This window comes from Sorex araneus, chromosome 2 (genome assembly GCF_027595985.1).
Source record: "Sorex araneus isolate mSorAra2 chromosome 2, mSorAra2.pri, whole genome shotgun sequence".
In the NCBI taxonomy this organism is placed as follows: domain Eukaryota; kingdom Metazoa; phylum Chordata; class Mammalia; order Eulipotyphla; family Soricidae; genus Sorex; species Sorex araneus.
In genome coordinates this window covers 131,743,876-131,756,228 of record NC_073303.1, presented here as the reverse complement: position 1 = coordinate 131,756,228, position 12,353 = coordinate 131,743,876, and the positions used below count along the sequence as shown (strand labels likewise).

General features: G+C 38.3%; 2 protein-coding genes and 1 long non-coding RNA gene across 5 annotated transcripts in view; 1 reads left to right on the top strand and 2 right to left on the bottom strand.

The window, feature by feature from the left end:
* Nucleotides 1-12,353, top strand: part of LOC129402497 (uncharacterized) — a 92,263-nt gene that overhangs the window by 1,480 nt on the left and 78,430 nt on the right. The gene's annotated exons all lie outside the window — the stretch shown is intronic.
* The window catches only part of PCYT1A (phosphate cytidylyltransferase 1A, choline), an 80,002-nt gene that overhangs the window by 57,175 nt on the left and 10,474 nt on the right, over nucleotides 1-12,353 (bottom strand). Inside the window, exon 2 of the mRNA XM_055129283.1 lies at nucleotides 4,204-4,267. The gene's annotated coding sequence lies outside the window, so the exon portion shown is untranslated. The remainder of the gene's footprint in view (nucleotides 1-4,203; nucleotides 4,268-12,353) is intronic.
* DYNLT2B (dynein light chain Tctex-type 2B) overlaps nucleotides 933-12,353 on the bottom strand; it is a 34,216-nt gene continuing 22,795 nt past the window's right edge. The window contains exons 4-5 of the mRNA XM_004618729.2: nucleotides 4,204-4,267; nucleotides 933-1,086 (exon numbers count right to left, since the gene is read on the bottom strand). Of these exons, the coding sequence (XP_004618786.2) occupies nucleotides 1,039-1,086; nucleotides 4,204-4,267 (112 nt within the window). The 3' untranslated portion in view covers nucleotides 933-1,038. The remainder of the gene's footprint in view (nucleotides 1,087-4,203; nucleotides 4,268-12,353) is intronic.

Sequence of the window (12,353 nt, the reverse complement as noted above, 5' to 3'; positions counted from 1 at the left end):
ACCTATATTCAAGACCCAGTTTTAGATTCTTTTTTTGAAGGGCGGGACACACAGGGGTCCTCAGGGATTACACCTGGCTTTGCATTCAAGAATTGCTCCTGGTGGCTTGGGGACCTTATGGGATGTCAGGGATTGAACCCTGGTCTACCGCATACAAGGCAAGTGTCATGCCTGCTGTACTATCTTAATGTAATAACCACTGGTATGACCTATTTTTTTTTTTTTTTTGCTTTTTGGGTTACACCCAGCGATGCTCAGGGGTTACTCCTGGCTTTGCACTCAGGAATTACTCCTGGCAGTGCTTGGGGGACCATATGGGATGCCGGGGATCGAACCCGGGTCGGCTGCATGCAAGGCAAACGCCCTACCTGCTGTGCTATCGCTCTGGCCCCAATGACCTATTTATTTTTTTTGGGGGGGGGGTGCTGAGTGTGTGGTTTAGTTTGGCCTCCATACCCAGAAGTACTCAGGCTATTTCCCAGAGGTTAGGTCTGGCAATGCTCAGGGAGTGATGGAACTTGAGCCTCCTGCATACAGAACATGAGCTCTAGCCATTGAGCTATGTAGTATAGCTCAATGGAATCAATGCAACTATGCTTATGAAAATAAACTATTTTTAACACGTGACATTATGAGAAGTAAAAAATAAATGCACAACTCTTCAAGTAAAAAGCAGTGGTAGGTACTAGCCTTGCTTGTAACTGCAGTTGCATCTATGACCCCAGCACCACAAATTGTTGGGCATCCTGAGCACAGACCCAGATACGGCTCTAAGTGACCCCAAAACCAATAACAATAATTTCAAAACCTTGGTAGAAAACACACCAAGATATTTACAGTTACATTTAAATAGTTGAGGATTTTCTCTACTTTCGAATGTATTAACAGTTTAACAGAATCAAAACATTAAAGTATAAGGCCCCAAAACTCAGTTCTCAGTTGCCAAACTATTAACTTTTTTATTTTGTCAGTACAATTAGTAACATTAAAAAGTTCGTATTTCTTCATAGTCATTTCTTTTCCCAGCTGTTCAAAGATTCAATAGTAGAAACATCCGAATGCTGCTGCCACACAGAATAAACTGTCCTAAAGAATAAATGAAACAAATAAACCACATCTAGATTAGTACCAATGAGGAACTTGGGGCAGCAGAAGCAAATGAAATCATCTCAGATCCTTGCCAGTTTTCACAGTCACAAAGACTGTTTCCTTCCCAAGAAACAAAGGGATTCCAGAGTAAGCTGTAAGGTTGGTTGCTTTAGGGTAACTTCAAAATTGTTCTTGCTAAAAGGATTGAATGAGCAAAGAATGAGTTTTTCCGACGGAATCAGGGAGATGGCTCAGAGGGCTACAGCACACACATGGGAGTTCAGATTTTGATCCTCAACATGGGAGTTCAAGTTCTGGTCCCCTCAGCATCACACAAGAAGTAGCCCTTGAGCACCACTATATGTGGCCCCCAAACAGTTTTCTTCAAAATGCAAGCTACAAAGTTTATATAATGCATATTCATAAAATAGTATTTCCATTTTACCTGGTTAATTGCAGAAATGATAATATGAACTGCTTTAGTTTCTTGGAGAACATGCATTATCCAATCAAAAAAACTATAGTATTAAAGGTTACAAAAATAGCTTCGGCTGGAGAGAGAGCATAGGATAGCACAGAGTTAACACAGGAGTTAAGGCACTTGCCTTACATGTGGCAGGCCATGATGTGAATCTCCAGCGTATGTGATATGGTATCCCAGGCACCACTGGAGTTCACTTCTGAGCACAGCCAGGACGAATTCCACCCCTACCTCTGTTCCCCAACCTGAGAATCACAGGGTGTGATTCAAATTCCTCTCAAAACTAAAAATAGGACCTTGTCATGATACAAACAAATGGTCTCTGGATGTTTAATCAGACAGAATAAATTATTAAATTTATTTGTCTTTTAGTTCAGAATCTCCAATTTCTTTCTATATTCCAGTTAAATTTAATAAAAACACCTTTTAGACAATTATCAGAGTTCCACTTGCTTTAGCAACTCAAGTAACTCATGACCCACCAAACCATCTTAAGCTCAGCATTGAGTTGAAAATGAGTTCATTTAACCCAAACCATAAAATTTTTTGATTATCTTAGTTCTCTTGTTCCTTGGATGGCATTCGTGTGAATTACAAGAGTACTATGGTGAAGGAACCATTTTTGTCTTAATTTATAATCTGCCATGAACTTATTTCTTAAAATACAGTAAAAATTATCATCATCATCATCATCCTGTTCACTGTCAAATTTCTTAAGCGGTCTCAGTATCATCATCATCATCATCATCATCATCATCATCATCATCATCATCCTGTTCACTGTCAAATTTCTTAAGCGGTCTCAGTATCATCATCATCATCATCATCATCATCATCCTGTTCACTGTCAAATTTCTTAAGCAGTCTCAGTAACGTCTCTATTTGTCCTAGCCCTGAAGTTTTAGAAGCCTCTCTTTACTCATCCTTTCCAATGGAGTCGTATTGGAGGCTCTTTCAGGGTCAGGGTAATGAGACCCAAATAAATTTTACCAAATAAATTTTACCCAAGTAAAAATTATAGCTAGGGAAAAGGAGGGATATAAAATTATAGGTTATACTTATTATTATTGATTTTAAAAACTTATACTTGTTACTATTGCACTGTCGTCCAGTGTTCATAGACTTGTTCGAGCAGGCACCAGTAAAGTCCCCATTGTGAGACTTGTTACTGTTTTTGGCATATCAAATACACCACAGGTAGCTTGCCAGGCTCTGCTGTGCAGGTGGGATACTCAGTAGCTTGCTGGGAGGGATGGAGGAATCGAACCCTGGTCTGCCATGTGCAAGGCAAAGTCCTACCTGCTGTGCTATCACTCCAGTTCTTGTTACTATTACTTGAAACAATTACTTGTTACTATTGAATTTAACAAACTAAAGTATTATAAATTAAATATCTACTGGAATTCAAGTCCTTATACTCAATGTAATTATTTAGGGCCTATAAAAATATAGTCAAGGCCTAGCCAGGTTTAGGTATTCAACTTTTGCAATCCAGAGTTACTTGATAGGACAGAACCCTAACTGGAGCTAAGTTCACAGCAGTTATCAACTCAAAAGCCTATGTTTTTTTAAACTCCCTTATTTCCTCACCCTGTACTGTGCTTTCTGGGAATCTTGATCCATATAAAGTTTTTTATATTCTGGAAGTGAAACTTAACACTCAATTAGGCTACAGATACGGTACAATCAGCCAGTAATCTAAATCAGGTTCTCAAAGATGATTCTAGCAACTACCCTCTGACCCTAAGTTTTAAAATCTGATCTTTATAATCCTTATTAAGTATTGCTAGCTTTTTTGTATATATGTGTTTATTTGGTCTCCTCTGACTTTTATGCCCTCTGCTTGCAGAAATCATTCCTGTTTTATTTTAGTTATTTTATTCTTAGTATCTTCAGTAAGAGGCTGGCCCATAGCAAGAGCTCAAAATTATTTGCTGAATAAATGAATTATATAAGGATACAGGAAAATATGCATTTTTAACTCAAAGAAGTGGGAAAAAACAGCACCATATCTTGATCCTTTACCTCAGAAAGCTGACAAAGAACTATATACCACTTCCCATACTCCCATTACTCATGGAATTCTGCTATCTAGATTTCTTCACAGTTAGGTAAATTGTCTAAAGAAATATGTTACTCCAAAAATCAAACTTCGAAGGAGTGCACATATAAGTCCCCTTACCTATAAATAGCACACGAGGTATCTGCTTCAGTAATATGAAAAGGAACAGTAAAATCATCTGACCCACAAGGGTTAGACAAATTCTAAAACAAAAGTACTCTTGTAGCTTAGTAAGTAGCACTGTCGTCGTCGTTGTCGTCCCCTTGTTTATCGATTTGCTCAAGTGGGCACCAGTAACATCTCCACTGTGAGACTTGTTGTTAATGTTTTTGGCATATCGAATACGCCATGAGTAGCTTGCCAGGCTCTGCCATGTGGGCGGGATACTCTTGGTGGCTTGCCAGGCTCTCCGAGAGGGACCAAGGAATCAAACCCAGGTCAGCCGCGTGCAAGGCAAATGCCCTACCCACTGTGCTATCGTTCCAGTCCCAGCTTAGTAAGTATTAAGTAATTTAATTGGGCAGGTCTGCATGTCCTCATGAAGGAAAAAAAGGTTTCCAAAGAGACTTACATTCATGAAGACATCATGCATGTAGTTGTCCGTGTCAGCATCCCAGAAACAGCGGGCAGCCATGCTAAAATGTCAAAGAATTAAGAGTCACCAACGATAGAACAAGAATCCAAGCTATATATATTTGCCACACGCAAAGTTTGTCTTGATTTAATCACAGACCAGTGCTTCCAAATCTTTCCATAAGCTGGCACAGAATCCTATCTACACACAGAAGTCAGAGACGAGGCTGCTTATAGTAGGAGGTGGCCAGTCAAGGGGCTCCAGCAGCCTCAGACCTGAATGTTGGCCTGATGACCAAATAGGACAATACCTTGAAATCTTGAAGGTATGGTCTGGGTGGGAAATTCAGTTCTACTAGTTTTTTGTTTTTGGCCCACATCAGGCTGTATTCAGGCTTACTCCTCACCAGCATCTTGCCCACTGTACTCTCTCAGGCCCTGTTTTTGATTTCTTCAAACTATTTATATAAAGGAAAGAAATACTACTACTCATGTATAAAATGGATTCAATTCCTGCAAAATATTATGGAAAAGTAGGTCTGGAAAGGAGCCAGCATATTATTAAGTCCAAAGGATCATTTTGCATAGCCCCTGAAAAAAGATAAACTAAATTAGAATTCAGTCTTCTATTTAAATACAGTATTACCTCTGTAGAATGCTTTGATACCTGAAATCTCAAATTAGTCTTTCTGCTCTCAGTTCCTGGGTGAAAAAGAAAAAGCCAGCTTAAAAATGAAACAAATGCCCAGTAGTATTGGGTTGATAAATGAAATTACAGTGCTTCTTGGCAATGAAATTCTATGAATCATTCATATGTATATGTGCTTATACATACATATGTATATATATTTAAACTTGAAGTAACACCTTCGAAACATATTCAGTGAAAAACTACAAATGTTTTACATTTTTATTAAACAATTGACTCACTGGACCAAAGCGACAGTATAGCGGGTAGGGTGTTACCTTGCACATGGCTGACCCATGTTCGATTCCTCCATCCCTCTTGGAAAGCCCGGCAAGCTACCAGTAGTATCTCACCCGCATGGCAGAGTCTGGCAAGCTACCCGTGGCATATTCAGTATGCCAAACAGTTAACAACCAGTCTCACAATGGAGATGTTACTGGTGCCTGCTTGAGCAAATCGGTGAACAATGGGATGACAGTGCTACAGATAATTGATTCACTATTATTCATTTTAACATTATGCACTTTGTGTCACCTGGTATAAGTGCTTTGAATGTATGTATTAACTCAGTTCTATAAAGTTGGTGCTATCATTATAATAATTTAATAAACATGGAAACTAAGAGCCTGAGAATTTAGTAAACTTGTCCAAGGCCAACATTTTGTAAATGATGAAGTTTAGTTTTGAATCCAAGCTGTTCAGCTGCAAGTCTGTAGATAAAGACAGACATATACTAGACATATACTATACTGAATCATTTTTTAAGTTTGCTATAGAAGATACTCCCCTTTCCTTCAGTGTTAAATAAGGAAGTGTACATTCTTGGAATAGGATACCAGCGATTGCAGGGTTTTTATTTTGTACCAGGGACCTCAAACAGCGCAATACATATTCATATATGTATATTTTTTCTGGCTGCACCTGGTGATACTCTGGGGTTATTCTTGGTTCTGTGCTCAGGAATTAGTTGGTGGGTGGTGCTCAGAGGAGCATATGGGATGCCAGAGATTGAACTCAGGTTGGCCATGTGCAAGTAAGTGTCCTACCCTCTGTACTATCACTCTGGACCCCCCAACACATGGTCTTAATAAAGATACACCTGGAGCCAGAGAGACATCTAAACAAGTGGAGCACATGATCTGCATGCAGAAAGTACTCTCAGCACAGCAGGTCCCCTGAGCATCACCCAGAACAACCCCCAAGTACAAAGCCATGAGTAGACTTGAGTGCCATCAGGTGTGGCACTCGAGTTACTAAAATAAAACAAGAAAAGATTCACTTACTTCCAAATTGCAACAGTAACAATATGAAATAAAATAAATCAACATGTATTTAGCAACTACTGAATGTACAAAAAGTAAAATTTGGCTCTAACCTCAAGCTACAATTTAATTTGATGGGAAAAATTAACATTTGAAATAAAATAATGTATGCTTAATACTAATTTCTAGGCTACAGGATGAAAGTGGATTCTAAATTCTATCTAATCCAAGTGTACAAATTCAATTTGTACAATATTTGAATTAAATCTAAAAATTATTATCAAATTTTAGAAATAGAGAAAGACAACTTCATTAAGAAAGTGGTACTTAAATTGCGGAGAATCAAGTGAAGGCAGGAATATAAAAATTTAAACACATCTTGGGGCTGGAGCGATAGCACAGCGGGTAGGGCGTTTGCCTTGCACGCGGCCGACCCGGGTTCGAATCCCAGCATCCCATATGGTCCCCTGAGCACCGCCAGGGGTGATTCCTGAGTGAAGAGCCAGGAGTAACCCCTGTGCATCGCCGGGTGTGACCCAAAAAAAACAAAACAAAACAAAATTTAAACACATCTTGCTGGGTGATGGTAGGTTTAAAAAAAGTGTAAACATTTGTTGAGTTTCATATGAGAGACACATGCTACTTGCTGTACTATTATTATGACCACCAACTTACATGACTAAGAGTTTAGAGTATTCACGATGCTAACTGAAGTAAAAACAACAAATTTAAAATTAAAACAATAAAGTATAAGAAAGTTTCAAAGTAAAATAATCTAAAGAATAGAAAGTTGAAGTCAATTTATATATAGTAGTAGTATATAATAGTTGAAGTGGTGGTAAAGGATTTGCCTGGCAAGAAGTAGCTGCTGCGGTTGGTGATATATATCAAAGGGCTAGAGCAGATGCTTTGCATGCTGGAACACCGGTTTGATTCCCAGTACTGCATGGTCCCCTGAGTACTGCCATGAGTGACCCCTGAGCACTGAAACATGAGTATCTATGAATGCTACCACGTGGGGCCCTCCAAAAAAAAGAGTAGTTGTTAGAATTAGCAAAATGGAATGTATTACAGTGAGAAACATGGGAATAGATCAGCAAAGAGAAAAATTAACTGGAAAGCTAATTTAGAGTTCTGTGTGGGACAACATTAATAGGCATAACATTCACATTAAAAAAGTCCCAGAAGTAGAAGAGACAGAGAGTTATAAACCCTATATAAAGAAATATGGCATGCTTTGCATGTGGCAGACTGGGGTTCAAAACCCCACCCCACCCCCCAGTCATAGTCTCCTGAACTTGGGACAAAAGTGATAAAATTTAGGCGCCCAGTTTGGAGGGTATCATGTCAGTCAAAGGGTGAATTACAAATAGCAATTGATATCACTCATTTGTGAGGTATAAAGAAAATATTTAAAAAATTAATGGGACCTATTGCTAGTTTTTTTCAAGGTTTTCCATGAAACTGAAGAAACAGGAACACTAACACTTTCTATGAGGTACTCTAATACCAAAAGCAGACAGAGACACCACAAAAAAAAAAAAAGAAAAGAAAATTACAGGCCACTATCCCTAATGAACATGGATGCAAAGATCCTCAACAAAATATTACCAAATAGAATCCAACGACTCATCAAAAAGATCATATACCATGACCAAGTGGGATTCATCCCGGGGATGCAATAATGGTGCAACATTTGCAAGTCAATCAACATAACCCACCATACCAATAAAAGATAAAAGGTCTTATCAGTAAATACAGAGAAAGCATTTGACAAGCAGGATCCAGCACCTGTTTATGATGAAAATTCTCAGCAAAATGGGAATTGAAGGAACTTTTCTCAATACAGTCAAAGCCATTTACCACGAGCCCATGGTAAGCATTATTCTTAATGGGGAAAAACAAAAAGCCTTCCCTTTAAGATCAGGGACAAGACAAGGATGTCCAGTGTTGCCATTTCTGTTCAATATAGTAGTACTGAAAGTACTTGCCATAGCAGTTATGAAAAAAAAAGATACTAAGGGCATCCATATAGTAAAGGAAGAAATCAAGCTCTCACTAGTTGCAGATGATATGACACTATACTTAGAGAACCCCATAACCAAGAAGCTCCTAGAAACAATAAACTTACATAGTAAAGTCGCAGGCTATAAAATCAATACCCCAAAGTCCATGGCTTTACTCTATGCAAATAATTAGAAGAAAGCAATATGAAAAACATAATTCCATTCACAGTCATGCCTCAGAAAATCAAGTACCTCAGAATCAGCTTAATTAAGGAGATAATCTGTACAAAGAAAACTACAAAACACTACTTCAAAAAATAAAAGAGGACATGAGGAAATGGAAACACATCCCCTGCTCATGGATTGGGAGAATTCACATTGTCAAAATGGCAGTATTCCCAAAAGCATTATACAGATTCCATGAGATCCTTATAAAGATACCTATGACATTTTTCAAAGAAATTGATCAAACACTCCTGAAATTCATATGGAATAATAAACTTCCACAAATAGCTAAAGCAGTTCTTGAGGAAAAAGAGATGGGAGGCATCATCTTCCCCAACCTGAAACTGTACTACAAAGTGATAATAATTAAAACAATGGTATTGGAATAAAGACAGATCTGCAGACTAATGGAATAGGGTTGCAAATTCTTACACACACCCTCAAATATATGATCATCTAATCTTTGATAAGGGAGCAAGAAATATGAAGTGGAGAAAGGAAAGCCTCTAACAAGTGGTGCTGGCAAAACTGGACAGCTACATGCAAAAAAAAATGGACTCAAGACTTCTACCTAACACCATGCACAAAAGTTAGATCAAAATGGATCAAAGATTTCAACATCAGACCAGAGTCCATAAGGCACACTGAAGAAAAGGTCAGCAAAACCCTCAATGATACTGAAGCTAAATATCTTCAAAGAAGAAATGCCATTGACTACACAAGTGGAAGCAAAGATAAACAAATGGGAATATCTTAAACTAAGTATCTTATGCACCTCAAAAGAAACAGTGACTAGTATACAAAGACAGCCTATGGAATGAGAAAGGATATTCACCCAATACCCTTCTGATAAGAGGTTAATATCAAAGATATCCACGGCACTGGTTGAACTCTACAAGGAAAAAAAAAAGAGAAAATGGGGTGATGAATAGGAACTTTCTCAAACAAGAAATTCAATTGGCCAAAAGGCACATGAGAAAATGCTCTTCACTAATCATCAGGGAGATGCAGATCAAAACAACAATGAGATATCTCACACCACAGAGACTGGCACACATCCAAAAGAACAAAAGTAACCAGTATTCGCATAAATGTAGGGAGAAAGGGATTCTCCTTCATTGTTGATGGGAATGTTGACTGGTCCAGCCTTTTTTGGAAAACAGTATGGACATTTCTCAGAGAACTAGAAACTGAGCTCCCATTTGACCCAGCAGTACCAGGGAATATACCCGGAGGGCCCAAAAACACATAGCAGAAACACCATCTGCACTCCTATGTTCACTTAGCACTCTTTACCATAGCCAAAATCTGGAAACGCCCTGAATGCCCAAGAACAGACAAATGGATAAAGAAACTATGGCACATCTACACAATGGGATACTATGCAGCTGTTAGGAAAAATGAAGTTTGCCTACAAATTGATGGACATGAAGAGTATCATGCTGAGTGAAATGAGTCAGAAAGAGACAAACATAGAATGACTGCACTCATTTATGGTATATAAAAATATATAGTAGAAGACTGATATCCCTGGCCAAAGAAAACAGGTTAAGAAAACCCCTTCTTAACCAAAGGGTTAAGAAGACTGGTCAGTGGTTGGAACTAACCACAAGTGTGTCTGTCACTGAGGGTAGCTAAGAGAGAGGAGATCAGTATGACAATAAAAGCTGGGAATGATCATACTGGAGAAGATCTGAGGGTTAAAAGTAGGTAAAGGGATTTTCTTGATAACCTTTCAGTACCAATAACCACAATGCCCAAAAGGAGGGGGAAAGGTAGAGATAACAGGGATTTGAACCCGGATCAGCCATGTGCAAGGCAAATGCCCTACTGCTTTGGCTTTTTTTCCTTTTAATTGAATCACTGTTAACAGACCCTTACAAAGCTGTCCGTGATTGGATTTCAGTCATACAGTATTCCAACACCCATCCCTCCACCATTGCACATTTCCCAGCACCAGTGTTCCCATGTTCCCTCCCATCACCCCCACCCCGACTTCCACTATGGCAGGCACTTTTCTTCACTCCTAAACGTATATGCACCAAATGAGGAACAGGCAAAATACTTAAAACAACTGCTAGTAGACTTGAAGAAAAACATTGGTAGTAACACAGTAGTAGTTGGAGACTTCAACACTGCTTTGTCACATCTTGATAATCAACTAAATTAAAGCTCAGCAAAACTTTATTTCAGGGAAGAAATGGAAGAAAGAGTTAGATATGGCTTTGCATCCCCAATAAGCAGAATACACATTCTTCTCCAGTGCACATGGGCTATTCTCCAAGATAGACCACATGCTGGGCCACAAAACATACCTTCATAAAATTAAGAGAATAGAAATTTTATCAACAATCTTTGCAGACCATGATACACTGAAAACAAGTTTATCACACATAGAAACAAATCAACACCTGGAAATTAAACAACTCGCTACTACTGAACAACCAGTGGCTTTAGAGAGGAAATCAAAAGATTCCTTCCTGGAAATAAATGAGAAACAAGACACTAGTTACCAGAACTTGTGGGACACAGCAAAAGCAATGTTAAGAGGAAAGTTCATAGCTCTACAAGCATTTATTGGGAAAGAAGAAAAAGCTCACATAAATAACCTAACTTCACAGTATAAGAAAATAGAAAATAACCAACAAAAGGAGCCCAAACCAGGCAGGAAAAAGGAAATAATACACACTAGAGCAGAAATACATGAGCCGGAATAAAAAAAATCCAAATGATCAATGAAACCAAGAGCTGGTTAGATAAGAAAATAAACAAGATTGAAAAACCACTAGCAAGACTTACAAAGAGAAGAGAAGAGAGAGAAGCTCAAAAACCAAATCAGAAATGGAAGTGGGGACATCACAACAAAAAACAGAAATTCAAAGAATCATCAGAGATTACATTGAGAAACTTTATGCCACAAAACAAGAGAACCTCAAAGAAATGAATAAATTCATTGATTCCTATAACTTCCCAAAGCTGAAGCAAGAAAATTTAGAAAATTTAAATTTAAATAGTAATCAAAAGTCTGCCCCCAAATAAAAGCCCTGGCCCAGATGGATTCTACTAGTGAATTCCTCTTCGGACTTTTCCAGGAAATTGAAAAAACAAACATTCCTAGTTTCTATGAGGCAAATAACACTCTGATATCAAAAGCAGAGATACCACAAAAAAATAGAACTAGAGACTGATATCCCTGATGAGCACAGATGTGAATATCCTCAACAAAATACTGCAAATAAAATCCAATGATTCATCAAAAAGATCATACACCATGGTCAAGTAGGATTCATCACGGGATGCAAGGATTGTTTAAAATACTTGCAAATCAATCAATGTAATACAACGTATCAATAAAACCATATGATCATACCATGATGCAGAGAAAGCATTTGACAAGATACAGCACCCATTCATGATAAAAACTCAACAAAATGGGAGTTGAAGGAACTTTCCTCAATATAGTCAAAGCCATCTACCACAAACCTAGAGCAAGCATTATTCTCAATGGGGAAAAACTAAAAGCCTTCCCTTTAAGATCAGACACAAGATAAGATTGCCCACTCTTACCACTTCTATTCAATATAGTACTGGAAGTTCTTGCCATAGTAGTTAGGCAAGAAAAAAATATCAAGGACATCCAGTTAAGAAAGGAAGAAGTCAAGCTATTACTATTTGCAGATAACATGATACTAAGAAAATCTTAAGAAAACTCTACAGAAAAGCTCCTAGAAACAACAAGCTTGTATAGTAAACTAGCAGGCTACAAAATCAATACCCAAAGTTCATGGCTTTCCTATTTCAGATAATGAAAGAGAAGAGTTTAAAAAAAAAAAATCCTGTTCATGGGGCTGGAGCGATAGTACAGTGGGTAGGGCGTTTGCCTTGCATGTGGCCGACCCGGGTTCAATTCCTAGCATCCCATATGATCCCCTGAGCACCGGCAGGAGTAATTCCTGAGTGCAGAGCC